The sequence below is a fragment of the Oncorhynchus mykiss genome, chromosome 15 (genome assembly GCF_057628025.1).
Source record: "Oncorhynchus mykiss isolate SJ-2025 chromosome 15, ASM5762802v1, whole genome shotgun sequence".
NCBI classification, from domain to species: Eukaryota; Metazoa; Chordata; class Actinopteri; order Salmoniformes; family Salmonidae; genus Oncorhynchus; species Oncorhynchus mykiss.
In genome coordinates, this window is record NC_143036.1 from 50,598,177 (window position 1) to 50,623,253 (window position 25,077).

Consider the following 25,077-nt stretch of genomic DNA (forward strand, 5'->3'; position numbering starts at 1 on the left):
GTAAGAGGCTTACAAAATAAAAAATCGTCCTTTATCATGTCGTCTTTCACATAGCGCACGAATACAGCAAGCTGGCTTAGATTGGAAACGTCTGTGGTCTCGTCCAGTTGAAGGCTGAATTTTGCCGGGCTTGAAATCAGATCTGCAACTACTTGAGCCAAGATGTCGTTGCTCATGTCCTCTATTCTGTCGCTGATGGTGTCATTTGAAAGAGGAATTTGGGATAACTTAACTTCAGCCTCTTTTCCCAGCATGATATTCGCCATCTTCAACACAGCTGGTTTTATGAGTGTTTCACCAATGGTGTGTGGTTTGCCCTGCTTTGCGATCAGGTAAGCAACTTCGTACGATGCTGTGAGGATCGGTTTGTTGATGGGTACAAAGCCGAGAACAGGCAGAGTAGCCTTTTCATCGAATCTGGCTCTCTTCACCTTGAATTCAGCGAGCGTTGTGTTCTTGTATTTTCCATCTCCATGCAGCTTAAGGAAGTGTTCTCTTAGTTTTGCCGGTGCTAGACTAGAATTGCTCAACTTGGCATTGCAAATCATGCAGTTAGGACACTGACTCCCATCACGTTCCGTTATATAACGTTCCTTTATACGTTATACTTTCTTTTTTTGCTCGACATAGTAAGTGTGAAGGGATTAAAATATTAAGAAAGAAATCATAAGACGTACCATTACGACAGTCACAAGTCGACTACTGAGCGCACCAAATTCCCTGCAGCACAGATAGGCTAAGCGATGTAGCGTGATCACCTGCAGCCATGATGGCCAAGCGGAGTGTGTCCTCACGAATCCAATGAATCGGATGTGTGTCTTGACCTCCGCCGAACCCCTGAGACTGACTCACCGAACCCCTGGGGTTCGATTGAACCCAGGTTAAGAACCACTGGTTTAAATAATGCAAAAACAAAGTGTTGGAGAAGAAAGTAAAAGTGCAATATGTGCCATGTAAAAAAGCTAACGTTTAAGTTCCTTGCTCAGAACATGAGAACATATGGAAGCTGGTGGTTCCTTTAACATGAGTCTTCAATATTCCCAGGTAAGAAGTTTTAGGTTGTAGTTATTATAGGAATTATAGCACTATTTCTCTCTATACTATTTGTATTTCATTAACCTTTGACTATTGGATGTTCTTATAGGCACTTTATTATTGCCAGTGTAACAGTATAGCTTCCGTCCCTCTCCTCGCTCCTCCCTGGGCTCGAACCAGGAACACAACGACAACAGCCACCCTCGAAGCAGCGTTACCCATGCAGAGCAAGGGGAACAACCACTCCAAGTCTCAGAGCGAGTGACGTTTGAAACACTATTAGCGTGCACCCCGCTAACTAGCTAGCCATTTCACATCGGTTACACCAGCCTAATCTCGGGAGTTGATAGGCTTAAAGTCATAAACAGCGCAATGCTTGAAGCACTGCGAAGAGCTGCTAGCAAAACACACAAAAGTGCTGTTTGAATGAATGCTTACGAGCCTGCTGGTGCCTACCACAGCTCAGTCAGACTACTCTATCAAGTCATAGACTAAATTATAACATAACACACAGAAATACGAGCCTTAGGTCATTAATTGGGTCGAATCCGGAAACTATCATATCGATAACAAGACGTTTATTCTTGCAGTGAAATACGGAACCGTTGCGTATTTTATCAAATGGGTGGCATCCATAAGTTTAAATATTCCTGTTACATTGCACAACCTTCAATGCTATGTCATAATTACGTAAAATTCTGGCAAATTAGGTTGCGTATACACTGACTCTGCGTGCAATGAACGTAAGAGAAGTGACACAATTTCACCTGTTTAATATTGCCTGCTAACCTGGATTTCTTGTAGCTAAATATGCAGGTTTAAAAATATATACTTCTGTGTATTGATTTTAAGAAAGGCGTTGATGTTTATGGTTAGGTACACATTGGAACAACGATGCGCACCGCATCGATTATATGTAATGCAGGACACGCTAGGTCAACTAGTAATATCATCAACCATGTGTAGTTAACTAGTGATTATGATTGATTGATTGTTTTTTACAAGATAAGTTTAATGCTAGCTAGCAACTTTACCTTGGCTTACTGCATTCGCGTAACAGGCAGTCTCCTCGTGGAGTGCAATGCAATCAGGTGGTTTGAGCGTTGGACTAGTTAACTAAGGTTGCATGATTGAATCCCCCGACAAGGTAACTGTCTAAACTGTCGTTCTGCCCCTGAATGAGGCAGTTAACCCACCGTTTCTAGGGCATCATTGAAAATAAGAATGTGTTCTTAACTGACTTGCCTAGTTAAATAAAGATGAAATAAAAGGTGTAAAAAAATGTTTTTAAAATGAATTAAAAAAATTGGCCAAATCGCTGTCCAAAAATACCGATTTCCGAAAACTTGAAATCGGCCCCAATTAAATCGGCCATTCCGATTAATCGGTCGACCTCTAGTTAGTATATGGGGCTTTGGTGACAAAATGGATAGCACTGTGATAGACTGCATCCAATTTGTTGAGTAGAGTGTTGGAAGCTATTTTATAAATGACATCGCCGAAGTCGAGGATCAGTAGGATGGTCAGTTTTACGAGGATGTGTTTGGCAGCATGAGTAAAGGAGGCTTTGTTGCGAAATAGGAAGCCGATTCTAGATTTAATTTTGGTGTCCTTCACCAGCCTGGACAGACAGACACACAGAGATAGAGAGGGTGACAGAGGCAGTGTGTGAGGCCTCTTGTTCTGTACAGGGCTAAGCTGGGAGGAAAGGTGTGTGGGAGGTGTCAGGTAAGCCAGCCTCTGGTGTATGGCAAGACAAAGACAACTGAATAGGACAGGTAATGGACAGCTAAGACAGCAGCTAGCGCTAGACTGCTTGTAGACTGCTGACTTTAGACAGGCAAATGATGCTCTAGGGAACCTGTATGTATAGGAACGGCTTGTTTTAAGTAAAACCTGTATATAAGCCGTATAAAGCACAGGTTATATCCTGCAGTAAAGGTATTTTCACCCCAGTGCCTATGTCAACATTTTGGTTTCGCCGATTCAACGGAGGAGAGGAGCATCCAACAGCATGGTCAAACATATTGCAGTACATATTCTGCTGTTCTCACGCACGTGCGATGACGTCAGAGGTAAAAAATAAATAAAATAAAAACAGTGTTCATTGATTGCGGGAACGTCTTTGGCGTTGTGATATCCCAAACGGACGTGGCAGTTTCACCATATAAGGATTCTAGCTTTAACCTCTAGTGACTCCCCATCCCGCATGCGGGAGCGTAATCATCGCCTGACACTAATTAGCATAACGCAACGGACAAAAAATATTCCTATTCATGAAAATCACAAACGAAATATATTGAGACACAGCTTAGCCTTTTGTTAATCACCCTGTCATCTCAGATTTTCAAAATATGCTTTACAGCCAAAGCTAGACAAGCATTTGTGTAAGTTTATCGATAGCCTAGCATAGCATTTTGTCCAGCTAGCAGCAGGTAACTTGGTCACGGAAATCAGAAAAGCAATCAAATTAAATAGTTTACCTTTGATGAGCTTTGGATGTTTTCACTCACGAGACTCCCAGTTAGATAGCAAATGTTCCTTTTTTCCGAAAAATATTATTTTTGTAGGCGAAATAGCTCCGTTTGTTCTTCACGTTTGGCTGAGAAATCGCCCGGAAATTGAAGTCACGAAAATAGCGAAAAATATTCCAAATTAGCGCCATAATATCGACAGAAACATGGCAAACGTTGTTTATAATCAATCCTCAAGGTGTTTTTCAAATATCTATTCGATAATATATCCATCGGGACAACTCGTTTTTCAGTAGGACCGATTGGAGTAATGGCTACCTCTGTATTTTACGCGAGAATCTCTCTGGGAGCATCAGGTTACCAGTTGCGCAATGTAGCCTCTTACAGGTATTCTTCAACATAAATGCGTAAAACTACGTCACAATGCTGTAGACACCTTCGGGAATACGGAGAAAGAGTAATCTGGTTGATAGCCCATTCACTGCTCAATAGGGACTCATTGGAACGCAGCAATTTTTCTCAGGCTTTCGCCTGCAACATCAGTTCTGATATATACTCACAGACAATATTTTTACAGTTTTGGAAACTTTAGAGTGTTTTCTATCCTAAGCTGTCAATTATATGCATATTCTAGCATCTTGTCCTGACAAAATATCCCGTTTAAAACGGGAACATTTTTTTCCCCAAAAATTAAAATACTGCCCCCTAGTCACAACAGGTTTTAAGGTAAGGTCCAGGATGCATTACAAGATGGTGGGCCTAGATTTTGCCCTGATTTGTAGACCAGTTTGATCATCATTATCTGTGAAACCAGAGGCCGGGGGAAATGTAGTCGCTGATCAGAGACTGGGAGGAAAAGGAATATTTGGTTGAATCCCAAATGGCACCCTTATTGCCTAAATAGCACACAACCTTTGACAAGAGTCCTGTTGAAAAGCAGTTAAGGGAATAGGATACCATTTTGGGCTGCAGCCTGTGTGTCTGATTCATTAGCCTGAGAAAAGGCTTCCCATTATGTGATAAACAAATAGATAATGAGGGCTCATTTGCTGCATATTGGCCTCAGTACATGCCAGCGGGCTCTGACATTTGGCTGTCTGTGGCCCTGTGGTGGCTCACGGCAAGGGGGCCAAGGAGGGGAGAGGGGAAAAAGAGGAGAGCAGACGGCAGGCACAGTGGAGAGAGGAGTCACACGGACAAGTGCTCATAAACACACACAGACATGCGTGCCCGCACACCCACACACGGTGAACTCTTCAACTCTCTCAACACAAACACACACACAACAAGAAAATTCTTCAACTCTGTGTCTGCACATGCATGTGCACACACCCACACAAACAAATCCGATGCACTCTGTGTCACAAGCAGTGCTCTTGGGACATAGAGGAATATACTCAGAGACTTTGTGATTAGAGAGGCTGACCAGAACAAGGTCTGAACCACAGGAAGCTGTCATTATCCCTCCAGGCTAATGCCAAGCTAACAGCCTAACAGAGCCATAGCATCCCTATGCCCTGCACTCCTCTATGGGTCATTCAGTTTACTGGAGGTGCAGGAGGGATGCAATACCCCATTCGACTCAGAGTCAATTACATTTTATATTCCGCATTGAGGTGAATTGCGTTGAAACGACCCCCCCCCCCCCCGATCCAACCCAACAACAAGGAAGCAGTAAATTATAGATTACTGAAGCCCGTTTTTATTTAAATAATCACTCATGTCATTTACTAGCTCAACCCTACCAGGGCGGGCCTAGTGTTCACTTCATCAGTCCTGAGCCTTGCTGTAGTCCAGTGAGGAGAGCGGCAGAGTGCGTGTCTCAAACGGCACCCTATTCCATTTATAGTGCGCTACTATCGACGAGGGCCCATAAGGGAAAGGGAACCATTTGAGAAGCAGTCAGCGAGTGCGAGCAAGTGTAGCCTGGAGCGACCAGAAGAGTACAGTACAGTGTGAGAGGAGAGCAGAACCATGTGAGTTAGTGTGCTCTGAACTGTCACTGCATGGTAATCAAAAAGACCCAGACGAAAGGTCACTGCTGAGAGAGACAGACTGTTTGTGGGAGTAATGGAGCAGGCTCTGAGGCCTGGCCAATCTGTGGAGATGGTGCCAAGGGCCTGGAGCTGGGCTGGAGTCAGGGTGGGTGGGCTGCTGGTGGGGACCAGCCCCACTGTGGGGGGGATTTACTGGGGATATCAACTAGAGTCCGAGGTCGGTTTGATGAAGGCTAAGGTCAAAGCCAAAGCCACTTAATAGGGGCAAAGCCAAAGACTAAGGTGGGTTAGCTAGCTGGGAGCCAAAGACCCAGTCTTGGATGCGAGTTAGAAGGGAAGAAACCCAGAAGTAGGTTAGTTTTTCTGGGGACCAAAGCCCTATTACTGGGGTGGGTTTGCTTGAGGCAGGTTGGCCTGAACAGCAGGCCTTGGCCTGGGATGAAGGAAGTAGGCAAGGTCTGCGTCTGTCCGTCTTGTGACTCCTGTCCAGCTCTGGTCTCTGGTCCTCCCCTGCCTGGCTGATACATAATGGACCCGAGACTGGCTCTAGTCTACTGTCAAATTCTGGTCCTCTGCTGCCTGGCTACCTAATTAGGTCAAACTTATTACCAGCCCTTCTGCCAAGAATAGGCCTGGCCGTCAGGACATCAGTGGTCAGTACAGAGGAGGGGACTGGCTAGCTGGGGCTGCAGATGGTCAAAGCACAGTCAGAGCAGGAGGCGCAGAACACTGACAGGGAGAATGTCAGCCACACACACACACACACACACACGCGCAGACTCACACCCTCGCGCGCACAGCGGCATTAACCCAAGTCTCATTTTGTGACACGTTCGCCATGGTGACTCATTGTGTAGCCAATCCACACCTTTAGATTGAACACTCATTTCAGTTCTCATAATCACACTTCTCTCTGCCTATAGCGCTCGTATATGCCCCCCCCCCCCTCTCCCTCGCTCTCTCATACTTATCCAGAGAGGGAAATGTCAAACCTCCATTCCATTCCAAGTAGAGCCATACTGTACTGTAGGCAATTAAGTAAGAAGAAACATGAACATGGCCCTCAGCACTATAGTCAAAAAGGTAGAAATGTTCTCATGAGGTTTCACAGCGGGTGTAAGGTAAGGGTGTAAGTCAGTGATGACGGTGGAACACACAGTGCCTTCGGAAAGTATTCAGACCCCTTGACTCGTCCCATATTTTGTTACGTTACAGGCTTATTCTAAAATGGATTAAAAAAAAATTTAAAAACTCAATCTACGCACAATAACCAATAGTGACAAAGTGAAAACAGGTTTTCATAAATCTTGGCAAATGTATTACAAATTCAATGTTAAATTCAATTGATTGGACATGATTCGGAAAGGCATACACATGTCTATATAAGTTCCCATAGTTGACAGTTCATGTCAGAGCAAAAACCAAGCCGTGAGGTCGAAGGAATTGTCTTAGAGATTCGAGACAGGATTGTGTCGAGGCACAGATATGGGGAAGGGTACCAAAACATTTCTGCAGCATTGAAGGTCCCCAAGAACCACAGTGGTGTCCGTCATTGTTAAATGGAAGAAGTTTGGAACCACCAAGACTCTTCCTAGAGCTGGCTGCTCAGCCAAACTGAGCAGTCGGGGGAGAAGGGCATTGGTCAGGGAGGTGACCAAGAACCTGATGGTCACTCTGACAGAGCTCTAGAGTTCCTCTGGAAATGGGAGGACCTTCTAAAAAGGACAACCATATATGCAGCACTCCAACAATCAAGCCTTTATGGTAGAGTGGCCACACGGACGCCACTCCTCAGAAAAAGGCACCTGCCAGCCCGCTTGGAGTTTTCCAAAAGGAATTCTAAATAGTCTCAGAACTTGATAAACAAAATTCTCTGGTCTGATGAACAGCCAAGACAATGCAGGAGTGGCTTCGGGACAAGTCTGTGAATGTCCTTGAGTGGCCCAGCAAGAGCCCGGACTTGAAACTGATTGAACATCTCAGGAGAGACCTGTGTGCAGCAACGCTCCCCATCCAACCTGACAGAACTTGAGAGGATCTGCAGAGAAGAATGGGTGAAACTCCCCAAATACAGGTGTTCCAAGCTTGTAGCGTCATACCCAATAAGACTTAAGGCTGTAAATGCTGCCAAAGGTGCTTCAACACAGTACTGAGTAAAGGGTCTGAATATTTATGTAAATGTATAGTTTTAAATTTTTCATAAATGAGAGAAAAAAAAAAATGTTTGTTGCTTTTGCTTTGTCATTGTGGGGTATTGTGTGTAGATTGATGAGGAAATCCATTTCAGAATAAGGCTGTAAAGTAACAAAATGTGGAAAAAGTCAAAGGGTCTGAATACTTTCCAAATGTGTTCAGAAAAAGAGAGCGAGATGGACCGAGAGAGAAAGAGGGAGAGAAAAAGGACAAAGAAAGCGGGGAGAGGAACACTGGAGGTCTAAAGGAGGGAGAGGTAAGAGAGAGACGAAATAAAGACGGAGAAAGAGAGAGCCCCCTCTCTCTCTCTCAGGGGAGGACGAAAAGAGGATAGATGGACGCGAGTGTTAGTGCCTCTGGCGCGTCGGTGGCAGTCTGCATGCCAAGCTGTGTGTGTGGTGCAGCGGTGCAGCAGGGATAATACTAAATCAGTGGGCACTGTAAACACTATAAATCAACTGCGACACACGGACACACACACAGGCGCATGCTCACACGTGCACACACACACAGACACACACTGAGCCCCTCGCGACATGCACCACTGAACCTCTGCATATTCAACCACACACCAGTTTCAATTCAATCTGCACAGAGAGGGAAGAAGGAGGAGAGGGTGAGAAAAGGAGTGAGAGGAAGGGTAATGAGGGACTAGGAGGGAGAGGAGGGGTAATGAGGGACTAGGAGGGAGAGGAGGGGTAATGAGGGACTAGGAGGGAGAGGAAGGGTAATGAGGGACTAGGAGGGAGAGGAAGGGTAATGAGGGACTAGGGGGGAGAGGAAGGGTAATGAGGGACTAGGAGGGAGAGGAAGGGTAATGAGGGACTAGGAGGGAGAGGAAGGGTAATGAGGGACTAGGGGGGAGAGGAAGGGTAATGAGGGACTAGGAGGGAGAGGAAGGGTAATGAGGAACTAGGGGGAGAGGAAGGGTAATGAGGGACTAGGAGGGACTAGGAGGGAGAGGAAGGGTAATAACGGACTAGGGGGGAGAGGAAGGGTAATGAGGGACTAGGAGGGAGAGGAAGGGTAATAACGCACTAGGAGGGAGAGGAAGGGTAATGCGGACCTAGGAGGGAGAGGAAAGGTAATGAGGGACTAGGAGGGAGAGGAAGGGTAATAACGCACTAGGAGGGAGAGGAAGGGTAATAACGCACTAGGAGGGAGAGGAAGGGTAATAACGCACTAGGAGGGAGAGGAAGGGTAATGAGGGACTAGGAGGGAGAGGAGGGGTAATAACGCACTAGGAGGGAGAGGAAGGGTAATGAGGGACTAGGAGGGAGAGGAAGGGTAATAAAGCACTAGGAGGGAGAGGAAGGGTAATAACGCACTAGGAGGGAGAGGAAAGGTAATAACGCACTAGGAGGGAGAGGAAGGGTAATGAGGGACTAGGAGGGAGAGGAAGGGTAATGAGGGACTAGGATGGAGAGGAAGGGTAATAACGGACTAGGAGGGAGAGGAAGGGTAATGAGGGACTAGGAGGGAGAGGAAGGGTAATGAGGGACTAGGAGGGAGAGGAAGGGTAATGAGGGACTAGGAGGGAGAGGAAGGGTAATGAGGGACTAGGAGGGAGAGGAAGGGTAATGAGGGACTAGGAGTGAGAGGAAGGGTAATGAGGGACTAGGAGGGAGAGGAAGGGTAATGAGGGACTAGGAGTGAGAGGAAGGGTAATGAGGGACTAGGAGGGAGAGGAAGTGTAATAACGCACTAGGAGGGAGAGGAAGGGTAATAACGCACTAGGAGGGAGAGGAAGGGTAATGAGGGACTAGGAGGGAGAGGAAGGGTAATAACGCACTAGGAGGGAGAGGAAGGGTAATGAGGGACTAGGAGGGAGAGGAAGGGTAATAACGCACTAGGAGGGAGAGGAAGGGTAATAACGCACTAGGAGGGAGGAAAGGAGAACTTGGAAACGTGTCTTATTAAAGCTGAAGCAGCATCCATTGACCCAAAACTCTTCAGAGCGTGGTTGAGAGGTATTTTTCAACAGAAGAGAAGATGCATGCAGGGGTAGACAAGAGAAGATACCTCAGTCAATAAGAGAAACGGAGAGAAGAGAGGAACTAGGGGGCAGGGCCCAAAGTCTGATTCCTGCTTCATGCCAATGTCACCTTGCAGCAGCTGCTGCTGTCATCCCACTAATGCAGCCAATATGACCCCTGATCCCTGTAGTTAATGATGAGCACAGTGCTGGGCTGGGATGTGCTGGAGAGAAGATCACACTGGCTGGCACACTCTGCTCAGCCCTACTGGGACTCACATTCATACTTAGTGGAACAGTCTCAAATGACACCCTATTCCCTGTATAAACAATGCACTCCTTTTAAACTGCACCCTTTGTGGCCAAATGACCAAAGTCCAAATGACAGCCTTTCTTAAATAGAGCAACATGGGGATAGAGGCAGAGACCTCACTCTTCCAAATAAAAAGCAGTGGAAACATCACTATTAAAAAGGGGGTCTTTTTCTCACCCAGGACCTCAGTAAAAGGTGATGTAGGTACGACACCATACATTTCCATCCTTCTCTCTTACCTGGAAATCTCTCTGGTCCAGAATCTCTTTCCTCCATCGTACTAGGAAAGCAGCACACACGTAGAGATGGAAGTGAGAAAATCCCTCAGGTTCAGCCTGCAGAGAGAGAGACAGAATTACACAACTAAACAAATGTTCTAACACATCCTGAGTTATTTTCACAATGAACTCAGTATTGAACAGACAGCATTAGAAAGCAGCAGTAGGGCGACAGTGAAGATAATACTGTAGCATCCTCCATCTCTCCACTTAGGCCGTCTATACCTTGACATTATGTTTGAAAGGAAGACTTAAATCTACTCTCAGAGTGGGAATTTGGACGCTTACGGGGGGGGGGGGGGGGGGTAAGACTACATATTTTCTGTCACAATCAGAGAATTTACATTCGACTAGGAGCTGAAAGACAAATCCCTTTTACATTTGCCCTTTACTTTTTCTCCTCCCTTCCTTTAGACGCTCATTCCATTTCCAGGCCCGTTTCTACAGCGCTGAATAAAGGAGGGAAATTAAAGTGAGAGAGAGATGGTCTATAGCCCTCATCTAAAGGGCTATCCAGGGGGAGACAATTAAAGCTCTTAAAACCGACTGAAGGAGGAAAGGAGTGGAAATGGGACAATGTGTTCAAGTGCTCACAGTAATACGGGTCTTCACAAACGCTCAGCATCCAGGCATCTCATCTGCAAATGTAGTCGTGGCCAAAAGTGTTGAGAATGACACAAATATTCATTTCCAAAAAGTTTGCTGCATCAGTGTCTTTAGATATTTTTTGCCAGATGATACTATGGAATTCTGAAGTATAATTACAAGCATTTCATAAGTGTCAACGGCTTTTATTGACAATTGCATGGCATTGAATATTTGCAGTGTTAACCCTTCTTTTTCAAGACCTCTGCAATCCGCCCTGGCATGCTGTCAATTAACTTCTAGGCCACATCCTGACTGACGGCAGCCAATTCTTGCATAATCAATGCTTGGAGTGTGTCAGAATTTGTGGGTTTTTGTTTGTCCACCCGCCTCTTGAGGATTGACAACAAGTTCTCAATGGGATTAAGGTCTGGGGAGTTTCCTGGCCATGGACCCAAATATCGACTCAAATATTACTTTTGCCTTATGGCAAGGTGCTCCATCATGCTGGAAAAGGCATTGTTCGTCACCAAACTGTTCCTGGATGGTTGAGAGATGTTGCTCTCGGAGGATGTGTTGTTACCATTCTTTATTCATGGCTGTGTTCTTAGGCAAAATTGTGAGTGAGCCCCCTCCCTTGGCTGAGAAGACACATGAATGGTCTCAGGATGCTTTACTGTTGGCATGACACAGGACTGATGGTAGCGCTCACCTCTGTGTACCTTTTGCAGAGTATCAGTCCTTACCTGATGTTTTTCTTGGAGGAAGTGGCTTCTTTGCTGCCCTTCCTGACATCAGGCCATCCTCCAAAGGTCTACACCTCACTGTGCGTGCAGATGCACTTACACCTGCCTGCTGCCATTCCTGAGCAAGCTATGTACTGGTGGTGCCCCGATCCCGCAGCTGAATCAACTTTAGGAGAGGGTCCTGGCGCTCACTGGACTTTCTTGGGCGGCCTGAAGCCTTCTTCACAACAATTGAACCGCTCTCCTTGAAGTTCTTGATGATCCGATAAATGGTTGATTTAGGTGCAATCTTACTGGCAGCAATATCCTTGCCTGTGAAGCCCTTTTTGTGCAAAGCAATGATGGCGGCACGTTTCCTTGCAGGTAACCATGGTAGACAGAGGAAGAACAATGATTCCAAGCACCAGCCTCTTTTTGTAGCTTCCAGTCTGTTATTCGAACTCAATCAGCATGACAGAGTGATCGCCAGCCTTGTCCTCGTCAACACTCACACCTGTGTTAACCAGAGAATCACTGACATGTCAGCTGGTCCTTTTGTGGCAGGGCTGAAATGCAGTGGTAATGTTTTTTTGGGAATCAGTTCCCCATGGCAAAGGGTGACTTTGCAATTAATTGCAATTCATCTGATCACTATTCATAACATTCTGGAGTATATGCAAATTGCCATCATACAAACTGAGGCAGAAGACTTTGTGAAAATGTATATTTGTGGTCATTCTCTCAACTTTGGGCCACAACTGTATATTTGCATATTATATTTGCGGCGGCAGGTAGCCTAGTGGTTGGGCCAGTAACCGAAAGGTTGCTGGATCTAATCCCCGAGCTGCCCCTGCCCCTGAACAACTACTCCTGTGGGGGTCAGGTAGCCTAGTGGTTAGATTGTTGGACTGGTAACCGGAAGGTTGCAAGATCGAATCCCCTCGCTGACAAGGTAAAAATCTGTCATTCTGCCCCTGAACAAGGCAGTCATTGAAAATACAAATTTGTTCTTAACTGACTTGCCTAGTTAAATAAAGGTAAAATAATTTGTAAAAATATAACAAGGCAGTTAACACACTGTTCCCCGGTAAGCCGTCACTGTAAATAAGAATATTCTTAACTGACTTGCTTAGTTAAATAAATAAATAAATAAATATTATCCCAGCCACAATCAAACAGTCTCAGAGATAGAAAGTGTGCATACTGTGTGTGTGTGTGCGCGTGGGAGCGAGAGAGCAGCTAAGCAATAACCCAATTGGGTTGGACTGGGCCAGGTTATGATCCCTGGATGTCTCTTACAGATGCAGCGCCATGTCAAGACTCTAAGGAAGGGAATTATTCCCACTCTCCTGGGTAAATAGTCAAGACTAATGCTGTTCGCACTGGAGAAGAGGGGGTTGTTTGAAAATGACATTTTCCATTCCGGGCCGGCGTGCTGTAGTTCAGTGCCGCAGCACAGAGAAGCAAAGCACAGGGCAAGTGTGATATTTGCGTATTCACAGCGAGGGGCAACAGGTCGTCGTTTATGCCAGACACGGAGGGAGCGTAATGAAAATCAATGGCTGTGTTCCTTCTTCACTCCAATAAACAGACAGGACAGGGACAGTGCTCTTCAAGGATAACTAACTGTTGGAGCTACGGCAGTGGAAACATTCCCTTCACATTGAGGTCAAAACATACACAGGTGTGACACACTGCTGAGTGCAGACTGTTTATATGGATATACCTGTGTAGGGCACATCGACTAGGCCCACAGCTAAGAAAATCACTTATCTACATAGAAATTCCAACACATCTATGTGCATATTATGAAGCATGAGATATGGTAGCTTCCCATTAGTTACTATCCAAGTTACTGCTTGCTAAACAGTTGTTGCTCGATACAATTTCCCCATAAAGCTTCTAAAACATACAAGACAAAAGTTCTCTCTTCATCATCCAACCTCTCTAACTTCCTATTTTCACTAAGCAGCTAGTATTGATGGTGTTTTTATACTGTGATGCCAGGGCACACCTTAAAGGACAAAATACGCTACATTTTGGTATCTTTTTCATTAGTCCACTGTTGACACGGAGTAAGATGGCACCAACAGACATGGCAGCTCTGCTTCGAGCTCCTTAGGAACCTGGCAGTATATTTTTATTTCGTACATTTTTATCCCAGAACGTTTTTTTGTGTTATTACAACCAGCCCGGAAAGCAATGCCACTCTGACATTGCTCGTCCTATTATTGACATATTTCTTAATTCCATTCTTTTAGATGTATATGTATATGTATTGTTGTGTATTGCTAGATACTACTGCACTGTTGGAGCTAGGAACACCAGCATTTAGTTAGATGCCACTGCACTGTTGGAGCTAGGAACACAAGCATTTAGTTAGATACCACTGCACTGTTGGAGCTAGGAACACAAGCATTTCGCTACACCCGCAATAACATCTGCTAAATACAATTGGATTTGATGCAGTCCCAAAATGTTTTGCATGTCAGCAGTCACGTTTTAAAGATATTTGACTTTCAAGAAGCAAAGTGTCACCGGCCACATCGTCATGATGATGTGCTGTTTGGAAATATCTTGAAAACTTGACTGCTGACACGCAAAACATTTTGGGACTGTACCAACAATGGACTAAATGGGGGGAAAAAAACCCAGAAAGATCATTTAAGTGGAGTTTTCCTTTAAGTGTTAGTTAACTGCAGCAGAGTCTACTCGTGGATCATTTGAATTGTTTCTCTCTCACCTCTCCCCGGGGGAATGGGACCATGATGGGACCTTAATTAATGACCACAATAAAAGAAAAAGGCACTGGATGCCCTCTTTCTCCTTCTCTCTCCCTCCTTGCTATGCCTTTCCTTGTCCTTTTTTCCCTTCCCACTCTGTGCCTTTGCTTCCCTCTATGCATCTTTGCACTCTATTTCTTTCTTAGCCCCTGTCTCTTTCGCTCTTCTTCTTCCCTCTCAGCCACTGTCTCTATTTCTCTCTCTCTCTCTCCTCCCCCATCCCAGCGGCCTGGTTTCCTCCCAGCCTCAGTGTGCCAGGCCCTCTTCAGCGCAACCTGTTTAAAGATGTAAGAGGGCCACATAAAAATGCCTCACTACAAGGACACTTATCCTACACACACACACATGCCTACACGCGCGCACACACACACAGCGAAGAGAAAAGAGGGACGCATTAAGACGCCGCTTGTGCAACTACGGCACTCCTCTGCCACGCGGTCAGAGCAGGATGAGTGAGCCAGGCTGTCCAATTCTACCGGCTTTAACAAGCCTGCTAATGGACATGAAGTACAAGACCTCTCCACTCACATTACAATAAGGACATGTCTGTTAAATAAGTTGTGTGCCGTTTAGACAAGCCAATACATGTCGCTTGGAATCTAGGCTAGATTGGGTGAAAGGTCTCCCACAAAACGCTAATATGACTGGGATTTACCTTCAAGAGAAGGAGAGATGAAGATGGAGTGGTGGAATTGGAAAACAGAGGGAGAGATGGAGGAGAGGAGAGGTCATCTGGAGACAGAGAGATAACCCAGACGGGGTGAGTGACGAGAGAGAGCTGACACAGGGCAGAACACACACCTCATCTCCACTGTCAACTCAGGCAGGGGACAGACAGAGAGGGTAGAGGGCGGAGTCGTAGAGAGATCGAGAGAGAGATTAGTACAACATCAGAAATTCTTACAGATGGGCTCAAAACAGCACAGAAGAATACCAGAAAGCATCCAGTAACCAAAATATCCAAACACTCTTAGATAACTTTCTGGATACCACATTCACTCACAGTAAAATAAGGCATCAATATAGCAGATAAAAACATCAACGATATATTCAGGCAAATGGCAAAAGAAGCAGAAGTGAAATGGATAAAAAACAAAACAAAAAAGACCACAGATGACAAACTGGTTTGATGCAGATTGTAAAATAAGGAAAAAAATCTACCAAAAGCACAGAGACACAAATAATGGTGAATCAAGCCTTCATTACTGTGAGACTTCAAAACTTCATACACTAAGAAGCAAAAACGCACAGTACAACAGCAAGCAGCTGACACTAATTGAGGAGTCCACAAACACAAAACTTCTGGCAAAATTGGGGGGAAAAAATAAAATAAAAACTTTATGGCAGCGAGGTGTGGGGTCCACTTTGAAAACAAAATTTCACCAAATGGGACAAACACTCCATTGAAACCCTGCATGCAGAGTTCTGTAAGGTTCTCCTACATGTCTCGAGGAAAACTACAAACAATGCATGCAGGACAGATTTAGGCCAACATCCACTAATATAAACATCCAACATCCACTAATAAAAACTCAAAAAAGAGCAATTAAGTTTTGGAAACATCTAAGATACAGTGACCTCCTCTTATATCATTACCAAGCCATGCAATACCAAGAGCTGAGCAAAGAAAATAGTCCTCTCATCCAGCTGGTCCTGGGGCTGAGTTCACAAACCTGTTCTACTAACACACTGAGGCCTCAGTCCTCTCATCCAGCTGGTCCTGGGGCTGAGTTCACAAACCTGTTCTACTAACACACTGAGGCCTCAGTCCCCTCATCCAGCTGGTCCTGGGGCTGAGTTCACAAACCTGTTCTACTAACACACTGAGGCCTCAGTCCTCTCATCCAGCTGGTCCTGGGGCTGAGTTCACAAACCTGTTCTACTAACACACTGAGGCCTCAGTCCTCTCATCCAGCTGGTCCTGGGGCTGAGTTCACAAACAAGTTCTACTAACACACTGAGGCCTCAGTCCCCTCATCCAGCTGGTCCTGGGGCTGAGTTCACAAACCTGTTCTACTAACACACTGAGGCCTCAGTCCCCTCATCCAGCTGGTCCTGGGGCTGAGTTCACAAACCTGTTCTACTAACACACTGAGGCCTCAGTCCCCTCATCCAGCTGGTCCTGGGGCTGAGTTCACAAACCTGTTCTACTAACACACTGAGGCCTCAGTCCCCTCATCCAGCTGGTCCTGGGGCTGAGTTCACAAACCTGTTCTACTAACACACTGAAGCCTCAGGACCAGAACATCCAAACAATCAGAATAAACCAAATTACTACACAGTCAAAACAAAACTACATTGCTTATTGGGAAACACAAGCACAAAGCAGTCCTGTTTGATGTGGGACTAAACTTTAGCTCTGTGTGGAAAACTGATCACAACAGGATTCAAACCCTGAAGGTGAGAGTAGTCAGGAGAGTTGAGGTAGTGGGTGATGTGTGTGTGTGTGTGTGTGTGTGTGTGGTGTGGGTGTGTGTGTGTGGTGTGGGTGTGTGTGTGTGTGTGTGTGTGTGTGTAGAAAAAAAATCATGCTAAAGGCCTGTTGCTGTATCCTGAGGGAGCCACAGGACATCCCTGGGAAGGACGTGTGTGTGTGTGTGTGTGTGCGTGCATATGTGCGAGAGAGCGGAGTCAATTCAGCAGCAACACTTCATACACAGGGGGTATGGCGAAATGCTGCAGTATACTGCAAGCCAGAGCACTGTGAAACCACATCAAGGGGTTTACGGTGTTTGTTGGGTCCTGTGTGTCATTGAGTGGCCTCACGTAAAAGCTCAGTCCTGAATGCATTCTGACACAGCTTGTCAGTGTGTTTGAAGGTCTACAGCATAGGACAAGGACAGAGAGACAGAGGGGTGAAGCCAACAGTGCAGTGGAGGAGAGGATGAGAAAGATAGAGAGCAGTGCATCAGAGCAGAGGTATAGAGATGGAGTGAGCGAAGCGGCAGAGTTCTGTGTTTGATAGAGAGCAGAACAGATGAAGTATTGATGCTTGGGGCCGCGTGGCTGACCTAACCTCTAACCCTGTCTGTGTCTGCTGGGGATTGGCTCTCTGTGTCACCAATCAGCCAATCATTAGGAGGCCCCTGGGGGACTGGAGGGGAGGGGAAAAGGGGCTGGGGCCACATCCCTGAGGATCATGTTGCCGTTCCTGTTCCCTGCAGAGGTACACTGGTTCTCTCTCTCTCTCTCTAAGCCTTTTCTCTCTAAGTCTCCATTTGTCATTCTCTCTTTCCTGATCTCTCTCTGGATAGACAATGTACTAAGGTAAAACATTACAGCAGTCTCTGACAATATAGTCAACCAAAACATAGGTAAATAAATAAGGACAAATCAGAACAGACAAATGTTGGATATACCATTGTCAACGATACCGCTCACATTTTTAAGTAAGAATAGGGACAATGGCAGCGCGTGAGTTTCAAGTTCGGGGAAGCAACAACAACAAAAAATCATGTCATTTAAAAAAATCTCTATGATAAGTATTCCATGCATCTCTCATCGCATGTGCAGACTAATGTAAGATAGTGTACTATTCCTAATGGATAGTCCATAAATTAGGCTAATAATATAACGGACTCACTGTTCGCAGAAAATACCTTTTTGCTTCTCTTCTCCTTTCTTTGCACACACCCAGAGCTCAGCCCCAGCTAGTGACATTTTTTATCCCAGAAAAAAAAATAGTCTTTGTCCTTTTATAAACGTAGTTCATGCAACTCTACACCACTTTACTGTCCCTGCCTGGAAACCATAGCAAAACAATTAATACCACAAAAATGACAAGGCAGGCTACTCTGCTGAAACTGAAAAACTGAGAACGACATCGTCTTGAATGCATCCATCTAATCAAGGGCAATGAAAAGGGGAGACACATATTGTAGGATATGACGTCCATCTAGCCTGGAGGAGGACATTGCCCTAAATATAGTGATAATATCGTATTGCGAGGTCCCTGGCAATTCCCAGACCTATAAAGCAACACACATTCTGCACCATGCACACTGTGTTTCTATCTTCCCGGTTACACAGAAGGGAGGGGGAGGGGCTTTCTACTCCTTAACACCCCCATGCTAATGCCTTCACACAGAGCCACTTGCTCATTTCATGCTCTGTGCAACAAGGATAATTTGGACACCCCTCTGTCAGGGACGAGCGGAGCGTGGCGGGAGGGGTGGGAACAGTGTGAGTGTGTGTGTGAGGGGTTTAAGGAACAGTGGTGTGTGGAGAAGGGGGATGATAAGAAGCAAAACATGAACATCCATTACATGCAAACACACACTGTCTTTCTCTCTGGCACACTCACACTCACACAATGGTAGCCCACCTTCAAAATCATATTTAGCCTTATTCAGTCCAGCCAGTCATATTACTAATACAAAAATCAGTAATTCACACAAACTTCTCTGAGTGAACAGCTGTGGAGGGCTTCTGCATTACGTAGCCTGTTTGACATTTCACCTGTGATGAACCACCACCGTACAGCAGTCAGCAGCAGAACCCCTTAGGCCTGTACAGTACATGCCCCGATCCTGCCTGCATTAATGTGACACACACACACACACACACGGGAGTAGCCCTAGGGCTGGCTGCAGGCGTTTCCACCTCTAGTCAGGTCTGTCCACTGTAACTACCTGTGAGAGCGGATAAAGGACCCAACCAATGACTACACTGAATAATAAAGGCCACAGCACTGGTTATCATGCCACAAACGCACACGATGGGACGGCTAATACCAACCTGAAAGAAATAGAATAAGCCCACATGGACGCGGTTAGACTGTGTGAACAATTCATGTAGCAGATCATTGCTATTAAATCACACACACACACGTCCATGTAAGTAATTGAAAAAGTAACTAGAGCAGGTGACAAAAAAAATACATGAGAATGTCTCGAGTGCACACGGACGCATGGCGTTACAGAGGGAGGATGTGTTGGAGAGCAGCGTGGAGGGAGCAGATGGGCTGACTGCAGAGAGAGAATTTCAACACAGGTTAAACCCTCCCCTGACATACTGCTGCTCTAAATGGCACAATACTGCCCTGTCGAGGCTTAGAGGCTCTCACACACACACAAAACCAATAAGCACTCTCTCTGACATAGCTTTGCACTTTTCTCTGGCTTTCATGAAAACAAGCACTAACTGTGCAACCGAACACTTATGTTGCCACTCGATGTAAAACATTCTATACGTGACCTTCTACGGCCTATATTCCACAGGCTTGGAAACAAATCAAATGTTATTGGTCACATACACATGGTTAGCAGATGTTATTGTGAGTGTAGCGAAATGCTTGTGCTTCTAGTTCCGACAACGCAGCAATAACTAACATGCAATCTAACAATTCCACAACACCTACCTAATACACACAAATCTAAGGAATGGAATAAGAATATATAAATATATGGATGAGCAATGACAGAGCGGCATAGGCAAGACGCAATACACGGTATAACACACAATATATATATATATATATACACACACACTGCTCAAAAAAATAAGGGGAACACTAAAACAACACATCGTAGATCTGAATGAATTAAATATTCTTATTAAATACTTTTTTCTTTACATTGTTGAATGTGCTGACAACAAAATCACACAAAAATTATCAATGGAAATCAAATTTATCAACCCATGGAGGTCTGGATTTGGAGTCACACTCAAAATTAAAGTGGAAAACCACACTACAGGCTGATCCAACTTTGATGTAATGTCCTTAAAACAAGTCAAAATGAGGCTCAGTAGTGTGTGTGGCCTCCACGTGCCTGTATGACCTCACTACAACGCCTGGGCATGCTCCCGATGAGGGGGCGGATGGTCTCCTGAGGGAACTCCTCCCAGACCTGGACTAAAGCATCTGCCAACTCCTGGACAGTCTGTGGTGCAACGTGATTGGTGGATGGAGCGAGACATGATGTCCCAGATGTGCTCAATTGGATTCAGGTCTGAGGAACGGGCTGGCCAGTCCATAGCATCAATGCCTTCCTCTTGCAGGAACTGCTGACACACTCCAGCCACATGAGGTCTAGCATTGTCTTGCATTAGGAGGAACCCAGGGCCAACCGCACCAGCATATGGTCTCACAAGGGGTCTGAGGATCTCATCTCGGTACCTAATTGCAGTCAGGCTACCTCTGGCGAGCACATGGAGTGCTGTGCAGCCCCCCAAAGAAATGCCACCCCACACCATGACTGACCCACCGCCAAACCGGTCATGCTGGAGGATGTTGCAGGCAGCAGAACGTTCTCCACGGCGTCTCCAGACTCTGTCACGTATGTCACATGTGCTCAGTGTGAACCTGCTTTCATCTGTGAAGAGCACAGGGCGCCAGTGGCGAATTTGCCAATCTTGGTGTTCTCTGGCAAATGCCAAACGTCCTGCACGGTGTTGGTCTGTAAGCCCAACCCCCACCTGTGGACGTCGGGCCCTCATACCACCCTCATGGAGACCGTTTGAGCAGACACATGCACATTTGTGGCCTGCTGGAGGTCATTTTGCAGGGCTCTGGCAGTGCTCCTCCTTGCACAAAGGCGGAGGTAGCGGTCCTGCTGCTGGGTTGTTGCCCTCCTACGGCCTCCTCCACGTCTCCTGATGTACTGGCCTGTCTCCTGGTAGCGCCTCCATGCTCTGGACACTACGCTGACAGACACAGCAAACCTTCTTGCCACAACTCGCATTGATGTGCCATCCTGGATGAGCTGCACTACCTGAGCCACTTGTGTGGGTTGTAGACTCCGTCTCATGCTACCACTAGAGTGAAAGCACCGCCAACATTCAAAAGTGACCAAAACCTCAGCCAGGAAGCATAGCAACTGAGAAGTGGTCTGTGGTCACCATCTGCTAAACCACTCCTTTATTGGGCGTGCCTTGCCAATTGCCTATAATTTTAACCTGCTGTCTATTCCATTTGCACAAAAGCATGTCAATCAGTGTTGCTTCCTAAGTGGACAGTTTGATTTCACAGAAGTGTGATTGACTTGGGAGTTACATTGTGTTGTTTAAGTGTTCCCTTTATTTTTTTGAGCAGTATATATATATATATTTAAACATCTATCTATACATCTATACCTCTACATATATATATATATATGACATGAGTGATGCAAGATATGTAAACATGATTAAAGTGGCATTATTAAAGTGACTAGTGATTCATTTATTAAAGTGGTCAATTATTTCAAGTCTATGTAGGAAGCAGCCTCTCTGTGTTAGTGATGGCTGTTTAGCAGTCTGATGGCCTTGAGATAGAAATTGTTTTTCAGTCTCTCGGTCCCAGCTTTAATACACCTGTACTGACCTCGCGTTTTCTGGACGGTAGCGGGGTGAACAGGCAGTGTTTGTTGGTGGTTGTTGTCCTTGATTATCTTTCTGGCCTTCCTGTGACATCGGGTGAGGTAGGTGTCCTGGATGACAGGTAGTTTGCCCCCGGTGATGCATTGTACAGACCGCACTACTCTCTGGAGAGCCTTGCTGCTGTGGGCTGTGCAGTTGCTGTACCAGGTGGTGATTCAGCCCGACAGGATGCTCTCAATTGTGCATCTGTAAAAGTTTGTGAGGGTTTTAGGTGACAAGCCAAATTTTTTCAGCCTCCTGAGGATGAAGAGGCGCTGTTGCGCCTTTTTCACCACACATTTCTGTTGTCTGGGATGAGTATGCCGAGGAACTTTCCACCTTCTCCACTGCTGTCCCGTCAATGTGGATAGGAGGGTGCTCCCTCTGCTGTACTAAAGTCCACGATCATCTCCTTTGTTTTGTTGACTTTGAGTGAAGAGTTTTTTTTGCTGACACCCCACACCGAGTGCCCTCACCTCCTCCCTTTAGGCTGTCTCGTCGATGTTGGTAATAAAGCCTACAACTTGTGTCGTCTGCAAACTTGATTGAGTTGGAGGCGTGCGTGGCCACACAGTCATGGGTGAAAGGGAGTACAGAAGGGGGCTGAGCATGCACCTTTGTGGGGCCCCAGTGTTGAGGATCAGTGGAGATGTTAACTACCTTCACCACCCGGGGGTGGCCTGTCAGGAAGTCCAGGACCCAGTTGCACAGGGCGGGGTTGAGACCTAGCTTAATGATGAGCTTGGTGGGTACTATGGTGTTGAATGCTGAGCTATAGTCAATTAACAACATTCTTACATAGGTATTCCGCTTGTCCATATGGGATAGGGCAGTGTGTAGCGTTGTGGCGATTGCATTGTCTGTGGACCTATTGGGGCAGGTAAGGTGGAGATTATATGACCCTTGACTAGCCTCTCAAAGCACTTCACGATGACATAAGTGAGTGCTACGGGTCGATAGTCATTTAGTTCAGTTACCTTTGCCTTCTTGGGCACAGGAACAACGGTGGCCATCTTGAAGCATTTGGGGACAGCAGACTGGGATAGGGAGAGATTGAATATGTCCGTAAACACAACAGGCTGCTGGTCTAAATATCTGCTCTGAGGACATGGCTAGGGATGCCGTCTGGGCCGGCAGCCTTGCGAGGGTTAACGCGTTTAAATGTCGAAGAAGAGCCCACAGTATTATCCTCAAAGCGGGGAAAGGTTTTTAGTTTGTCGAAGCAAGGCGTCACTGAAGCATGCTGATGCCTTTACTGTGACACAGACCGTCTCAGGGGCATGAGGAAAGGAAAGGAAATGAGTGAGGGAGGGACACAGTGTCACAGGTCCCTCAGAGAAGGGGGGAAAGACTGTCGTCATTCTCAACTATTTTGCAAGCGCATTAAATATTAAAGGACTGAATTACATTCTATTTTTGGCTTGTGTGGAGGAAATTACACTTGAATTGAGTGTGGCATGAATCTGTTCTCTTAGTTTTAAACTCTACTTTATGGTATACTTTTTCAAGTTGTATAATTATTGAGAACCACGTCACCTTGCTACAGCAGTCTATACTTCAAAGTTATTCTCAGTGCCTAGCCTTCAATTCAGTTACTATATAAACCATAGTGACTTCAGAATGTATTAACACCCCTTGAGTTACGACACATTTTGTTGTGTTACAGCCTTACTTCAAATAGGATTTCATATACTTTCTCACCCATCTACACAAAATACTCAAAGTCAAATTAGCACATTTAGCACATTTTTTGAAAATGAAATACAGAAATATCTCATTTACATGAGTATTCAAACCCCTGAGACAATACTTTGTAGAAGAACCTTTGGCAGTGGTTACAGAGTCTTTCTGGGTGAATCTTTAAGAGCTTTTTACACCTGGATTGTACAATATTTGCAAATTATTATTTGCAAAAGTCTTCAAGCTCTGTCAAGTTGGTTGATGATCATTGCTAGACAGCCATTTTCAAGTCTTCCCATTCATTTAATAATTGACAAAAATATAAATGCAACATGTAAAGTGTTGGTCACATGTTTCATGAGCTGAAATAAAAGATCCCTGAAATGCTCCATACATTCCTGTTGGTGAGCATTTCTCCTTTGCCAAGATAATCCATCCACCTGACAGGTGTGCCGTATAAAGAAGCTGATTAAACAGCAAGATCTTTACACAGGTGCACATTGTGTGGGGACAATAAAAGGCTACTAAAATGTGCAGTTTTATCACACAACACAATGCCACAGATGTCTCAGGTTATGAGGGAGCGTGCAATTGGCATCCTGACTGCAGGAAAGTCTAGGAATGTTAGCTCTAGTCCTTTTATTTGTATCCTAAAAAACTCCCTTGTCCTTGCAGACAACAAGCATATCCATAACATGATGCAGCCACCACCATGCTTGAAAATATGAAGAGTGGTACTTAGTGATGTGCTGGATTTACCCCAAACATTACGCTTCGTATTCAGGACACAAAGTGAATTTCTTGGTCACGTTTTTGAAGTATTACTTTAGAGCCTTATTGCAAACAGGATGCATGTTTTTGGAATATGTTTTATTCTGTACAGGCTCTCTTCTTTTCACTCTGTCAATTAGGTTAGTGTTGTGGAGTAACTACAATGTTGTTGATCCATCCTCAGTTCTCTCCTATCACAGCCATTAAGCTCTGTAACTGTTTTAAAGTCACCATTGGCTCATGGTAAAATCCCTGAGTGGTTTCCTTCCTATCCGGCAACTAAGTTAGGAAGGACGCCTGTATCTTTGATGTCTAGACAGTGTATAGATAAGACCATCCAAAGCGTAATTAATAACTTCACAATGCTCAAAGGGATATTCTGAGTTTTAATTTATTTACCAATATGTGCCCTTCTTTGCAAACCACTGGAAAACCTCCCTGGTCTTGGTGGTTTAACCTGTGTTTGAAATGAACTGCTAGACTAATTCCGTGCATGGGGTAAGGAGATGAGGTAGACAAAAAAAATGTGGAAAAAAAATACTGCACACAGAGAGTACAAGCAACTTATTAAGCCAATATTTACTCTAGAAATGATTTAGGCTTGCCATAACAAAGTGGTTGAATACTTGACATTTCAACTGTACATTTTGTATTCATTTGTAAAAAATATCTAAAAACATAATTCCACTTTGACATTACGGGGTACTGGGTGTTGGCCAGTGACACAAAATCGTGAATACTTTCTGAAGGCACTGTACATTACCTTTGTGCACAGACATAAAATGCCCCCGTTTATGAGTCATTTTCCTCCTACTCAAAATTATTGGGGAAGCGGTCAATTCTACACTGTAGACCCAGCTTGGATGTAAACCCCCACTATGGCAGAACCACATATCTGAGAGTACGGCATGTAGAGGTTGTCTTTAACTG

The 25,077-nt window shown here is 45.2% G+C and overlaps 1 protein-coding gene across 4 annotated transcripts in view; it reads right to left on the reverse strand.

Moving 5' to 3' along the window:
• The window catches only part of tbc1d22a (TBC1 domain family, member 22a), a 180,902-nt gene that overhangs the window by 23,063 nt on the left and 132,762 nt on the right, over window positions 1–25,077 (reverse strand). For all 4 annotated transcript variants that reach the window (XM_036944449.2, XM_021563375.3, XM_021563377.3 and 1 more), the window contains one exon: window positions 10,227–10,322. In XM_036944449.2, coding sequence (XP_036800344.2) covers window positions 10,227–10,322 — 96 coding nt within the window. The remainder of the gene's footprint in view (window positions 1–10,226; window positions 10,323–25,077) is intronic.